The 13,472-nt window shown below is 43.7% G+C and overlaps 1 protein-coding gene across 1 annotated transcript; it reads right to left on the minus strand.

The window, feature by feature from the left end:
• Positions 1-1,129: 1,129 nt before the first annotated feature.
• LOC101610406 (vomeronasal type-1 receptor 4-like) lies at positions 1,130-13,342 on the minus strand. Its single transcript, XM_004671795.3, has 2 exons — positions 13,308-13,342; positions 1,130-2,087 (listed from the first exon to the last, which is right to left on the minus strand). The coding sequence occupies exons 1-2, from the start codon at positions 13,340-13,342 to the stop codon at positions 1,130-1,132; spliced, it is 993 nt and encodes a 330-aa protein (XP_004671852.3).
• Between the last annotated feature and the right edge of the window lie 130 nt (positions 13,343-13,472).

The raw sequence follows: 13,472 nt of genomic DNA on the forward strand, positions 1-13,472 counted from the left end.
TAGAGAAGGTTCTCTGGCTAGCAGTGAGATCAGAATTCATATGAAATCCTCCACTTCCTCTCAATGTTCCCTGGGCCCTGACATTTATGCTTCTTAATAGTTTTCTGAACCAGAAAAATCTCTTAAGGCAAGTCAGAGAAAACCTACCCAAATGTGAGACTAGCAATATGTTGAACTTTTTTTTTCTGGTTAACACTCAATGATTTAGGATAAATAAAAATAGAATAAAAAGAACTGGAGAGATGTCTTAGCAGTCAAGGTGCTTGCCTGCAAAGCCAAAGGATCCAGGTTTGACACCCCAGGACCCACGTAAACCAGATGCATAAGGGGGTACACACATGTGGAGTTTGTTTGCAGTGGCTGAAGGTTCTGGAATGCCCATCCTCTCTCTGTTTCTTTCCCTCTTCCTTCTTTTCATGTCTCTTTCTCTCTAATTAATGAATAAAAATAGAATAAAAAGAAGGGTTTCAGTGGACGGAGACTGGGGAGGGTTAAAAGAAAGTAATTGGAGGGGATTATGATCAAAATACGTTATGGGGCTGGAGAGATGGCTTTGTGATGAAGGTGCTTGCCTGAGAAGCCTAAGGACCCATGTTTGACTTTCCTGGTCACCTGAAAGCCAGATGCACAAGTTGATGCAAGTGCGCAAAGTCGCGTATGCACACAAAAGTGGTGCGCATTTGTGGCTAGAAGCCCTGGTGCAACAATCCATTCTCTCTCTCGTTATCAGAAGAAAAATAAATACCTGGGTGTGGTGGTGCATACCTTTAATGCCAGCAACTTGGGATGCAGAGGCAGGAGGATCACCATGAGATTGGGGCCAGCCTGAGACTACAAAGTGAATTCCAGGTCAGCCTGGGTTAGAGTGAGACCCTACCTCAAAAAACAAAACAAAACAAAAAATCCCTGAATTTATCTTCTGACCTTATATGCGCGCGCGCGCACACACACACACACACACACACACACACACACACACACACACACAGAGAGAGAGAGAGAGAGAGAGAGAGAGAGAGAGAGGGAGAAAGAGAAAGCAAAAGGGAATTATTTTTAGCATTATTTGGAATTATTGTTTTTTTCTGCCCAGAGTATGTATGGCCATTATTAAGCCTGTCTCCTATGCTCGTCACCTTGGCTGTGGTATGCAGCAGCTCAAGAATGTGAGAGGAGGGGTCCGAGGGTCCTTAAGGATCAGCAGGAAGGGAGAAATGGTGGGGAAACTTGCAACGAGAACTTCACAGACGTGTCCCAGCCACAGAGGAGTGCCTACGGAGGACATGTGAAGCAAAGCGCACACGCAGCCTAGAACGTATAGGTTGACAAAGGTGACCACCAGTGTCAGGACGGTGCGGGCAGCTCTGGTCTCTGGGGTGTCACTGTGATCACGGTTGGGAGTGTGAACATACTGCAGTTTCCGGTGATGTCTGTACAGGAGAAGCACCATGGAGCCACTGGTCCAGCCCATGAGGCCAATAAACACAGCATCGTGGGTGATGCGCAAGAAAACCATGGCCTCCCTGAAACTAGCAACAGAGCAAAACCACTTGCTTTTAGAGTCAGTGCCGTTGAGTGCATTCTGTGGACCCGTGACCTTCACTGGGGCATAGATATTACTTAAAAGACTGAACAGCCAGCAGCTGCAGCAGGCATACCCAGTGGCCCTGGGGGCTCTTGCCCTGCCGCACTTGCCAGGAATGAGAGTGAGAAACTGGTAGGTGCTCAGGACGCAGGTGGAGCATAGGGTGGTGCTTCGAGCCACCAGATGGATGTAGTACTCAAGCTTACACTGCATAGCGGACAGCTGCCTTCTTAGGACAAAAGTCATCGTGTGTGGAAGCCCAGTGCAGAGGAGAATCAAGGAGTTGGCCACAGCCATGTGGGTGAAAATCACTTGTGTGGGCCTCAGGGGGAGGCCCAGCAGGATCGGAGAGAAATTATAGAAGAACAGAATGACGTTGGCCACAGTCCCCATGCCAGTCTGGAAAAGCATGAGGATGTGTAGAATCATTTCTTCGGGAGTTTTCTGGACTTGGTTCTGAGAAGACGTGGACTGCATTTCAGAGTGGGCTGGCGTGCACAGCAGGCTGGCCAATGGGGCTAATAAGATTCTTTTCTTCTCTGTGTCCCTCTCTCTCTATTGGCAAATAAAATAACAAAAGAAAGATACTTTTCAATTGTATGGACTTGTAAATTAATTTGGGGACGCTCCCCAAGACGCAAACCTGTAGTGCTGTACCCCACCCTAGGAGATGCACCTGAAGACATTGCACTGTTATTCATTCAGAAAATAAGGGCTTACATCATAATTTTGTCCTATTGCTATGTTGTTTTATAATTTAGGAGTCATCAGAACAGAAATTCTCTAAACTTAGTGTCACATCTCAATGGTCAATAACAATGATTAGCAGCGCCATAAGACATATGTTTTGTATATGAACATGTGAAAGGAAATTGACAAGGATGTACTGCACCATCACTAGAATTCAGTGTCATTCATCATGACATATAATGTTAAAGAAAACTACAAAGTGTATTTTCATATGCTGTTCATAAAATTAAATAACTGAGTTAAAAAGCAGGGAGAAACTGCCAGCTTTTCAGGTACCTTTATTCATTGGTGGGATAGAATGCAAAATATTTCAGAAACCAAGGTTCTCATCACACAGATGGCCCTGGATGTCCCCAGAGAGTCTATTAAAGTATAGAAAAAAAATCATCCTTGGTGAAAGAATTTTATTTTTGTAATTTTCTGTATCATAACTGTTATGCTCATAAGTCAGGCCCGGGAGACTGCCTGGGTTGTCTCCAGCTACCCTCAGGCACACACAGTCAGAGCCAGTATAACAAACCTTTGCATGGGCAGATTACTTTAAAAGTCTCTTGGAAGGGCTGGAGAGATGGCTTAGTGGTTAAGCGCTTGCCTGTGAAGCCTAAGGACCCCAGTTCGAGGCTTGGTTCCCCAGGTCCCACGTTAGCCAGATGCACAAGGGGGCGCACGCGTCTAGAGTTCGTTTGCAGAGGCTGGAAGCCCTGGCGCGCTCATTCTCTCTCTCTCCCTCTATCTGTCTTTCTCTCTGTGTCTGTCGCTCTTAAATAAAATAATTTTTAAAAAAATTAAAAAAATGTCTCGGGCTGGAGAGATGGCTTAGCGGTTAAGCGCTTGCCTGTGAAGCCTAAGGACCCCGGTTCGAGGCTCGGTTCCCCAGGTCCCACGTTAGCCAGATGCACAAGGGGGCGCATGTGTCTGGAGTTCGTTTGCAGAGGCTGGAAGCCCTGGGGCGCCCATTCTCTCTCTCTCCCTCTATCTGTCTTTCTCTCTGTCTGTCGCTCTCAAATAAATAAATAAATTAAAAAAAAAAAAGTCTCTTGGAAGTGCCTGCATTTTTTTTTTTCCTGCATCTTTGCTTGGTTCTGTGTTTCACATAGAAAAAGCAGGCTCCTTACAACAGCTAAAAGCATCATATATGGAGAAATGTCCCATTGAATGTAATTTTCAACTAAGTTCTAACCAGTGAAATAGAAGGTTCTGGGAGTTAGACACAACATTCTAGTCAAACTGTAATGACTTACAAAAAGAAAAGTGCGATTTTGTAAAATATTTTGTTTGCAAGCAGAGATAGAGAGAGACAGGGAGAAGAGCAATCGAATGAGTGTAACAGGACCTCCAGTCACTACCATTGAGCTCCAGAACCATGTACCACTACGCATCTGGCTTTACATGAGTACTGGGGAATTGAACCTGAGAGTTAGGCTTTGCAGGCAGGCACCTTAACTGCTGAGCCATCTCTCCAACCCTCAAATCCCAATTATCAATGTAGGATACAGAAATCATTGTGAAGTACAGAAGGGAGAAGTGAATTTTCAGAAAACAAAGTAGCTATGAGAATATCACCTGCCCAGTTACAGTAAGGACGGGGATGCTCACAGGGACCCCAGGCTAGCACCGGAACAAATGCGCTGTCAAAATACAGCACTGAGGGTTGCAGAAATGACTCGGTGGTTAAAGGCACTTGCTTGCAAAGCCTGAAGCCTGGGTTCAATTCCCCAGTAACCACATAAAGCCAGATGTACAGAGATACAACGTTGACTTTCTCTCTCAGTGAAGAGCCCCGCGTCCTATTTTCCTGAGACAGAATGCAAGGCAGTGCTTACCTAGCCGATATTTTCTGTGGAGATGTGCTCAGGCAATTATCAAACCATGTGCACCCAGGGCTCCAGGGCTCATAAAAAGAACAAGATATCTTGATCTGGTCTCCCACAGAGGGCCCATTATCATATCCTCTGCGGTGTCAGTGACACTGTCTGCATGGAGAGTTTGGGGCATGCATTATGAAGAGCAAATTTTACACCCGGAACACATCATCATCACCAACTTCTGGTGATTAGCGAGGTTTGGCAATTAGTGAAGGCTTAATGAGCAGCTGGGCAGAGGTTAAAGAAAGTTGCCTATGAATCATTTGGAAGAATCTAAGGTCTGAATCAGTGTTGGAGTGAAGGGTTTGAAAGGTGTATTCAAAAGTGGATCAAAGGCCTGGAGAGATGGCTTAGCGGTTAAAAGGCACTTGCCTGCAAAGCCTAAGGATCCAGGTTTGATTCTCCAGGTCTCACGTAAGCCAGATAGATGCACGAGGTGGCGCATGCATCTGAAGCTCGTTTGCAGTGGCTAGAGGAGCTGGCCAGCTTACTCTCCACAGTGGATCCTAACACGCTTTCTGTGTCACCCGTGGAGCCCCACTTTCTATGCACTTCAGAGACCTGCTGTATGATTCCTGGTTTCGGGAGAGCTTGCCATGGAAAGAAGCAATCGTGGATGCTCAGACAAGAGGGGACTAAGTAATCAGTCACAAGATTAGATAACTGACAGGCCTGAAATCCCAAAACTTGAGAGGAGGAGGAGGAGACAGGAGGATCACTTGTTTGAAGTCAGCCTCAAATAATTAATAATTTTGATTCCAGGCTGTGTTATACAGCAAAACCCTGTCTCAAAAATGCAAGAATTGGCTGGAGAGATGGCTTAGTGGTTAAGCGCTTGCCTGTGAAGCCTAAGGACCCCGGTTCGAGGCTCGATTCTCCAGGATCCACGTTAGCCAGATGTACAAGGGGGCACACGCATCTGGAGTTCGTTTGCAGTGGCTGGAGGCCCTGGTGCGCCCATTCTCTCTCTCTCTCTGTCTGTTGCTCTCAAATAAATAAACAAAATTTTAAAAAAATGCAAGAATTTCTGGGTCTGGTGGTGCACGCCTTTAATCCCAGCACTCGGGAGGCAGAGATAGGAAGATCACCATGAGTTCGAGGCCACCCTGAGACTCCATAGTGAATTCCAGGTCAGGCTGAGCTAGAGTGAGACCCTACCTTGAAAAAACAAAACAAAAAAAGCAAGAATTAAACTGGGCATGGTGGCACAGCCTTTGATCCCAGCACTCAGGGAGCAGACGTGGAAGTACTGCTATAAGTTTGAGGCCAGCCTGAGACTCCAGAAGGAGTTCCAGGGTTCCAGGTTAGTCGGGGTTGGAGTGAGACCCTACCTAAAAAAAAAAAATAAAATAAAATACAGGTAGGGATAAGAATTTTTAGTTTATGTCAATAATACTGGGTCTGAGTCTACAACTGAATGGTCGAGGATTGGCCTTTCTTGAATGCAGCCATGGGCTCCACTGATGGGATTACAGATAATTTTACACACACACACACACACACACACACACACACACACACACACACAGAGAGAGAGAGAGAGAGAGAGAGAGAGAGAGAGAGAGAGAGAGAGAAAGAGAGAGAGAGAGAGAGAGAGGGAATTTAGGGGGCTAGAGAGATTGCTTAGTGGTTCAAGGAGCTTGTTTGCAGAGCCTGCCAGCCCATGTTGAATTCACCAGCATCCACCTAAAGGCAGTCACAAAGTGGTGCATAGATCTATGGTCCCAAGATACCTATGACAATGGGAGGCAGACCTAGAAGAATCTGAAGCTAGTAGGGCCAGGCATTCTTTCATCTTCTCTCTGGTAGTTCATTCGCAGTGGCAAGAGACCTTATCTCAAATAAGGTGGATCACAGACACCCGGAAGTTGTCCTCCACCTCCACACGTACACGGTAGCATGAACCCCCACCCCACATACGAATACAAATAAACAAAAACATACAATTGAAGTTCATTGATTGTAATTAGCAAATAAAATCTCACATATTTATTCCTTACAACATGAGACGTTAGACCTCTGGGTAAGATGGCAGACTTAAAGCTCCCTCTGGGTGGCTCACTTAGGGGATTCAGTATAGGAAAGAGCATACTGGCTTCTGTTCTGCAGTGAGAACCAGCTCCAAGAAGATCTTATTGCAGAGACTATACCTTCCTCCTTTCCACACACTCTGCCTCCTCTTTACTCAACTCAGAAATCTGATCAGATTTTGAATAAATTCTAGCAGAAGAGGGATTTGTTAAGACACCAGAGAAAGGTTTGCCACAGAGGACGTGATTGTGACTTAAATATCAGCATGTGGTAATTGTAGACAATGATGGGCCGTCAGGTGACATCACCACACGTGTATGTAGCATACTTAGGTTATACTAACACAGTATCTATCCATTTAAAGCCGGATGCACAAAGTGGCGCATGCATGTTAGTTTGTTTGCAGTGGCAGGAAGCCCTGGAACACTCATTCTCTCGCTGTCAATAAAAATGCTTGAAAAAATAAATATCCACTGTTGTAAAGACCCCACACCACATGAAATCTGTCCGATAGCAAAAATGTAATTATAAATCACAGTACCTCATGCCAAGCAGAATCTTAGAAATTCTTAGCATTAGTTAACCCTCTCCTAGATCTCCCTCTTCCCCATTTCCCTATCCCCATCCTTGCTTAAACCTTCCCATCCTCACTATACTGCCCTTCTACTTTCATAGCTGCTATTTCTTGATGTTTTGTCTTTTATAAGTTCAAACACGCAAAAAGACTACCTCTTATTTTTTTTTCTCAGAAAATGTCAACAGGTTTACGTCTATCTACACTGGGATATACACTTTTGTGAATTCACACTGACAAAAAATAATGTATAAAACAAATTTAGGGCTGGAGGGATGGCTTAGCGGTTAAGACGTTTGCTTGCAAAGCCAAAGGATCTTGGTTCAATTCTCCAGGACCCACGTAAACCAGATGCACAAGGGGGCACACGTGTCTGGAGTTCGTTTGCAGTGGCTGAAGGCCCTGGTGCACCCATTCTCTCTATCTTTCTCTGTCAAATAAATAAATGAGTGAGTTTACAAAAGCAAATCTGAACTATATCCCTATTGCTTATCCTGCACAAAAATCATTTTAAAATGGATTATAGACTTTTTAATGTAAGATCTAAATCTTTGAAAACTTATAGAAGAAAACCAGGAGAAATACTTTAAGATCTCAGTGTAGGAAATAATTTCCTGAATAGGGTCATAATGACTCAGAAAATGATAAGCAAAATTGACAAACTGAACTAAATTATAAAACCCTTATAGAACAAAAAACTCATTAACATAAGGAGAAACAGCTTACAGAAGTTGTTTTATTTTTATTTTTTTCTGGGAAAAAGAGGTTTATTTTGGCTTACAGGCTCAAGGGGAAGCTCCACAATGGCAGGCAGAAGATTTTTTAAAAAATATTTGAGGGTTGGGGAAGAGGCAGATAGAAAGAGAGAATGGGTACACCAGGGCCCCTAGCCACTGCAAACAAATTCCAGATGCATGTGTCCCCTTGTGCATCTGGCTTACATGGGTCCTGGGGAATCAAACCAGGTTCCTTATGCTTCGCAGGCAAACACCTTAACTGCTAAGCCATTTCCACAGCCCAGAAGTTTTTTGTTTGCTTGTTTTTTACAATGTATTTATTTGCAAGCAGAGAGAGAGAGAGATGGAGAGAGAGAGACAGAGAGAGAATGAGTGGATGTCCCACAGCCTCTAGCCACTGCAAACAAACTCCAGATGCATGCCCTATTTTATGCAGCTGGTTTATATGGGTACTGGGGGATTGAACGAAGGTCATTAAGCTTTGTAAGCAAGTGCCTTAACTGCTGAGCCATTTCTCCAGCCCAGTTTTTTTTTTTTTTTTTTTTGGTTAAAAAACCTATTAATTGGTCAAGTATTTAATATCTAGAACATGCAAGGAACTCAGACACCAAACACTAAAAGAAAAAAAATAACCCAATTAACAAATGGCCAGATGACTGAACATAGACTTTTAGAAAGAAGTAGAACTAACTCATAAATACAGGAAAAATGTTTAGGATTACAGAAATGCAAAACAAAACTACATTGATGTCCCATTGAACCTGAATAAAAATGGGTCCATTATGTAAAAGCAAGCAAATAGTACATTAAGGATACAGGTGGTAAAGAACCCTTACACATCAGTAGGAGTAGAAGTTAGTGCTGTTACTAAGGAAATGACTAGGCAGGCTCATCACAGAATGAAAATATCAATAAACCACAGGAGCTAATCAAACCAATCCTGGGTATGTATCCCACAGAATCCATAGCAGCATGCAATAGATAAGACTTACTGCCCATGTTTGTTGTGACACCATTCACAGTAGGCACGATATAAAATCGATGTGGGTCTCTTACTGAATGAATAGATAATGCAAATGTGTAATAGACACACTGAAATATTATACAGACATAAGGCAAAATGAAGTCATGCTGTGTGCAGGAAAATACACAGAGCTGGAGATTATTGTGTGAAGCTAAGTATGGCAGACTTCAAAGAGAACTGTCACATATTTTCTTGCGTATGTGGAATCTAGGGCAAAAAAGTACATCAAAGTCAAATGAAGACTCAACGGGAAGAGGAAGGGCAGGAGGAATGAGATGAGGAAGAGGAAAGAGGAGTAGAGGGCTGGAGAGATGGCTTAGCGGTTAAGCGCTTGCCTGTGAAGCCTAAGGACCCCGGTTCGAGGCTCGGTTCCCCAGGTCCCACGTTAGCCAGATGCACAAGGGGGCGCACGCATCTGGAGTTCGTTTGCAGAGGCTGGAAGCCCTGGCGCGTCCATTCTCTCTCTCTCTCTCTCTGCCTCTTTCTCTGTCTGTCATTCTCAAATAAATAAATAAAAATATGCCAAAAAAATTAAAAAAAGAGGAATAGATATGATCAAAGCTCATTACCAATGTGTGAAAATGACACACTCCTTTTTACAATTAATGAAACTTTAAAAAATTATATAATAGCATTTAAAGGTGTTTGGACATAGGAGAGCCCCTCACAAGCATGGAGACCCGAGTTCAATCCTCAAAAGCAATATAGAGATGGTGAATATGGTAGTATATTTTGTAATTCCAGCAGTGTGGAGGTTGAGACAGGGGTAACAATAGCTCTCTGATTGGATTTGAGGTCCGCTCCATGGGGAATTCATGACTGATACTGAAAACCTAGTCAAAGGCTTATGGCTGGAGAGGGCCATAAGCCCTAAGAGAGAAGCTGCTATGGTTATTTGGCTGAATGGATATGTTGTTCTCATGAAATTGTCCATTGAATCTTTATGTTTAGGCCCATGCATTATTGCTGCTCTCAGGTTTGGTCCAAGCAGTGCCTCTTGTTTTTACAGTTAGCAGTGTCTACTGGGAAGAACAAAAAGCAGTGCTGAAAGGGCTGGAGAGACGGTTCAGCAGTTAAGACGCTTGCCTGTGAAGCCTAAGGACCCAGGATTGATTCCCTAGTACCCACCTAAGCCAGATACACATGGTGGGTGTGGTGGTTTGATTCAGGCGTCCCCCATAACTTAGGGTTTCTGAATGCTAGCTTCCCAGCTAATGGAGATTTTGGAATTAACACCTCCTGCAGGCAGGGTATTGTTGGGGGGTGGGCTTATGGGTATTATAGCTAGTTTCCCCTTGCCAGTGTTTGGCACACTTCCTGTTGCTCCTGTCCACCTTCTGTTGGTGAGGGGGTGATGTCCACCCTCTGCTCATGCCATCGTTTTCCCCTGCCATCATGGAGCTTCCCCTCGAGCCTGTAAGCCAAAATAAACCTTCCCCTTCCCACAAGCTGCTCTTGGTTTTTTTTCTACCAGAAGTGTGAACCTGACTGCAACAGTGGCTCATTGTGTGTGGAGTTCATTTGCAGTGACTAGAAGAGCTAGTGTGCCCATTCTTTATTTGCCTCTGCCTCTCTCTCAAATAAATAAAAAAAAATAAAATATTTAAAAATAGTGCTGAGGATAAGTGATGAGTGAGCCATCTATATCAACCCCTACAAGGCTCTTGGAACATTACAGAAGAGAGGACAGAAAATTTAAGAGGAGGATTGCTGGAATGCTGCTTTGTGGTCATGAAATGGCCCGTGCATTCATGACCTCACAGTGACTGGTATATGCACAAGACCAGGACAATGCTGGGCTCTTCCACATCCCATCTTGGAGGAGGGCACAAGGCTTTCATTCCTTTCTGAGATGCTATGTCAGTTAGCGGTTGCTGGGGCGTGGGGGATATTTTCTTTAGTCACTGGCAGTTAAATTGCACATGTTCCAGTAAATAACCTTCCATGCATGCCTGTGCAAGCAACCCTAATTAAACTCAGCGGGGTACACGCATGATATTAAAGAGGAAGTAGTTAGGATGAAAGGGTCCAGTGGGAGGAGGGAGAGTGGGGAAAGAGAACAGGAATGGATGATTAAAATAGATACATGTTGCATGTGCTGGGTGCACACCTTTAATCCAAGCACTCAGGAGGTAGAGGTAGGATCATGTGAGTTCAAGGCCACCCTGAGACTACATAGTGAATTAATCCCAGATCATCCTGGGATAGAGAACCTACCTTGAAAAAAAACCTTGAAAAATAAAATATATATATAGTGACTTATCTGCACAAGACCTGTACAATATTGGGCTCTTCAACATTCCTTCCTGGTGGAGGAGGGCATAAGGCATTCTCTTTCTGAGGAGCTACTACCAGTTAATGGTTGCTGGGAGAAATTATACACACACATATACACACACACATATGCATATATCAAAGTTGTCAATAGTAGCGTATGTTAGTTCTGAGAGAACTCTCTATCACATCCTCCAAGGCTCAGGGACCATGGCAGAAGAGGTGGCAGAAAGAATATAAGTCAGAGGATGGAGAGCAGTGTTTACCATGCTGGCTTTCAGATACAAAGTTGCCATTGCTTTCATGACCTCACAGTAGCTGACACTACCTACACAAGACCTGCATACTAGGAGGTAAAAATGTCACAAAACAGAAGAGGGAGCCGGGCATGGTGGCACACACCTTTACTCCCAGCACTCAGGAGGCAGAGGTAGGAGGATCGCCGAGAGTTTGAGGTCACCCTGAGACTACATAGTGAATTCCAGGTCAGCCTGGGCTAGAGTGAGACCCTACCATGAAAAACAATGTATATATGGGGCCTAGAGATATGGCTTAGCGCTTAAGGCACTTACCTGTGAAGCTAAAGGACCCAGGTTCAATTCCACAGAACCCACATAAGCCAGCTGCACGAGGCGGCACATGCATTTGGAGTTGGTTTGCAGTGGCTAGAGGCCTTGACGTGTCTATTCTCTCTCCATATCTTGCGTCCTCTCAAATGTTTTTTAAAAAAAAATAGAAGAGGGACTAATTGGAAAGAAGGGGTTCAGTAAAGGGGGTTAAATGAGGTGCTGGAAAAGGATTCTGATCAGGGTACATTATGTTTAGGTATGGAGGTTGTCAAAGTTTCAAAAAATGTCAATAAATGTATCAGCTCACTGGGTAATGTCATGGAATGGTGAAACATCATGGGTTTAATAGAACTTGTCAAAATATTTAGGTTTTCCATTATGGTATTTCAGATTAACGCAGTTAAAATTTGTATGCACGTAATTACCACCTGTAGTGATAGGCATCCATACCTTTCACTTTATGGTTTATTTGTATACCTGCTGGCAAAACTAAGTTATTGCTGACTTTATTGTACAAAATAACCTGTGGCATGTTCTGTGTGTGTCTCAAGTACTTTTAAATTTTAATCAGAGGCAGAGAATGAGCATGCCAGGCCCTCTAGCTACTGCAAACAAATTCCAGATGCATGTACCACCATGTACACCTGGCTTATGTGGGTCCTGGGGAATTGAACCTGGGTCCCTAGGCTTCACAGGCATGCACCTTAACTGGTAAGCCATCTCTCCAGCTCCTAAGAATTTTCAAAATGACTTTTTACCTAATTTGCATATTCAGAATTTTAATCTTTTGAGATTTTATATATTCATCTTCATGCTTCACACATTCTAGTCTATGGTACGAGCTCATCTGAACAAACAATAGACAGTTTGGCTGGATGGCAGATGTAGAGATGTTAAGTGCAGACACACGTCATTCCTGTAGCAGAAGAGGACCACATGCTTTTGAATTCAAGCCCCAACATTACAAAGCATCCATTAACACTAATCCATCTGGAGAGATGGCTCAGCAGTTAAGGTACTTGCCTGCAAAGCCTAAGGACCTAGGTTCTATTCACCAGCACCCATGTAAAACCAATTGCACAAAGTGGTGTGTACATCTTAAGTTTGAAGTGGCTAGAGGCCCTGGAGCACCCATATTCTGTCTCTTTGATTGCAAATAAATGTATTTTTTGATATTTTATTTTATTTTATTTTTTTTTGAAAGACACATGCACCATCTTGTGCATCTGGCTTACATGGGTCCTGGGGAATCGAACCAAGGTCCTTTGGCTTTGCAGGAAAGTGCCTTAACTGCTAAAGAAATCCCTCCAGCCCACAAATAAAAATATTTAAAAATAAAAGGGCTGGAGAGATGGCTTAGCGGTTAAGCGCTTGCCTGTGAAGCCTAAAGACACCGGTTCGAGGCTCGGCTCCCCAGGTCCCACGTTAGCCAGATGCACAAGGGGGCGCACGCGTCTGGAGTTCGTTTGCAGAGGCTGGAAGCCCTGGCGTGCCCATTCTCTCTCTCTCCCTCTATCTGTCTTTCTCTCTGTGTCTGTCACTCTCAAATAAATAAATAAATAATTTTAAAAAAATAAAAGAGAAAAATCAATCTATACTTTCCCACATGTGTAACATTTGTAAATTAATTTAATATTGCAAAGTAGGCTGGAATTCTAACTCTCTTGGGGGTGTGTTTATGGTATAGTGTTTGTGGTGTGGAATATGTATGGTGTATGTGTGTGCGCTGATGTGTGTGCACAGACACACATGCATGCATGCATAGGCCAACGGATGACATTGGGTGTCCTCTATTGGTAGCCATTTATTTCCTTTCACAATCTTTCACTGTGCCTGACAGCTTGCCATTTTTCCATAGACTGGCTGCTCAGCAAGCCCAGGGGATTCTCTTATCTCTGCACCACTCATGGCTGGGCTTGTGGGCATCCACAACCATGCCCAGCTTCCAACATTCCAAGACATCCCTTAAAGAACACAAATCTCTGCCTTCCAATGCGCTCATCATTTATTATATGTTTTTGTTATTTTTAAATATTGCCAAGTAGGGTGGGAATCATAACAGGAGA

This window comes from Jaculus jaculus, chromosome 14 (assembly GCF_020740685.1).
Source record: "Jaculus jaculus isolate mJacJac1 chromosome 14, mJacJac1.mat.Y.cur, whole genome shotgun sequence".
Taxonomy (NCBI): Eukaryota; Metazoa; Chordata; class Mammalia; order Rodentia; family Dipodidae; genus Jaculus; species Jaculus jaculus.

What these genes read in the sequence shown, in the direction of transcription:
- LOC101610406 (XM_004671795.3), bottom strand. Translation starts at nt 13,342, where the DNA reads ATGGTTGTGGATGCCCACAAGCCCAGCCATGAGTG. An exon ending in CACAAGCCCAGCCATGAGTG is followed by an intron (nt 2,088 to 13,307) that starts GTGCAGAGATAA and finishes CCCATTGGCCAG; the next exon opens with CCTGCTGTGCACGCCAGCCC.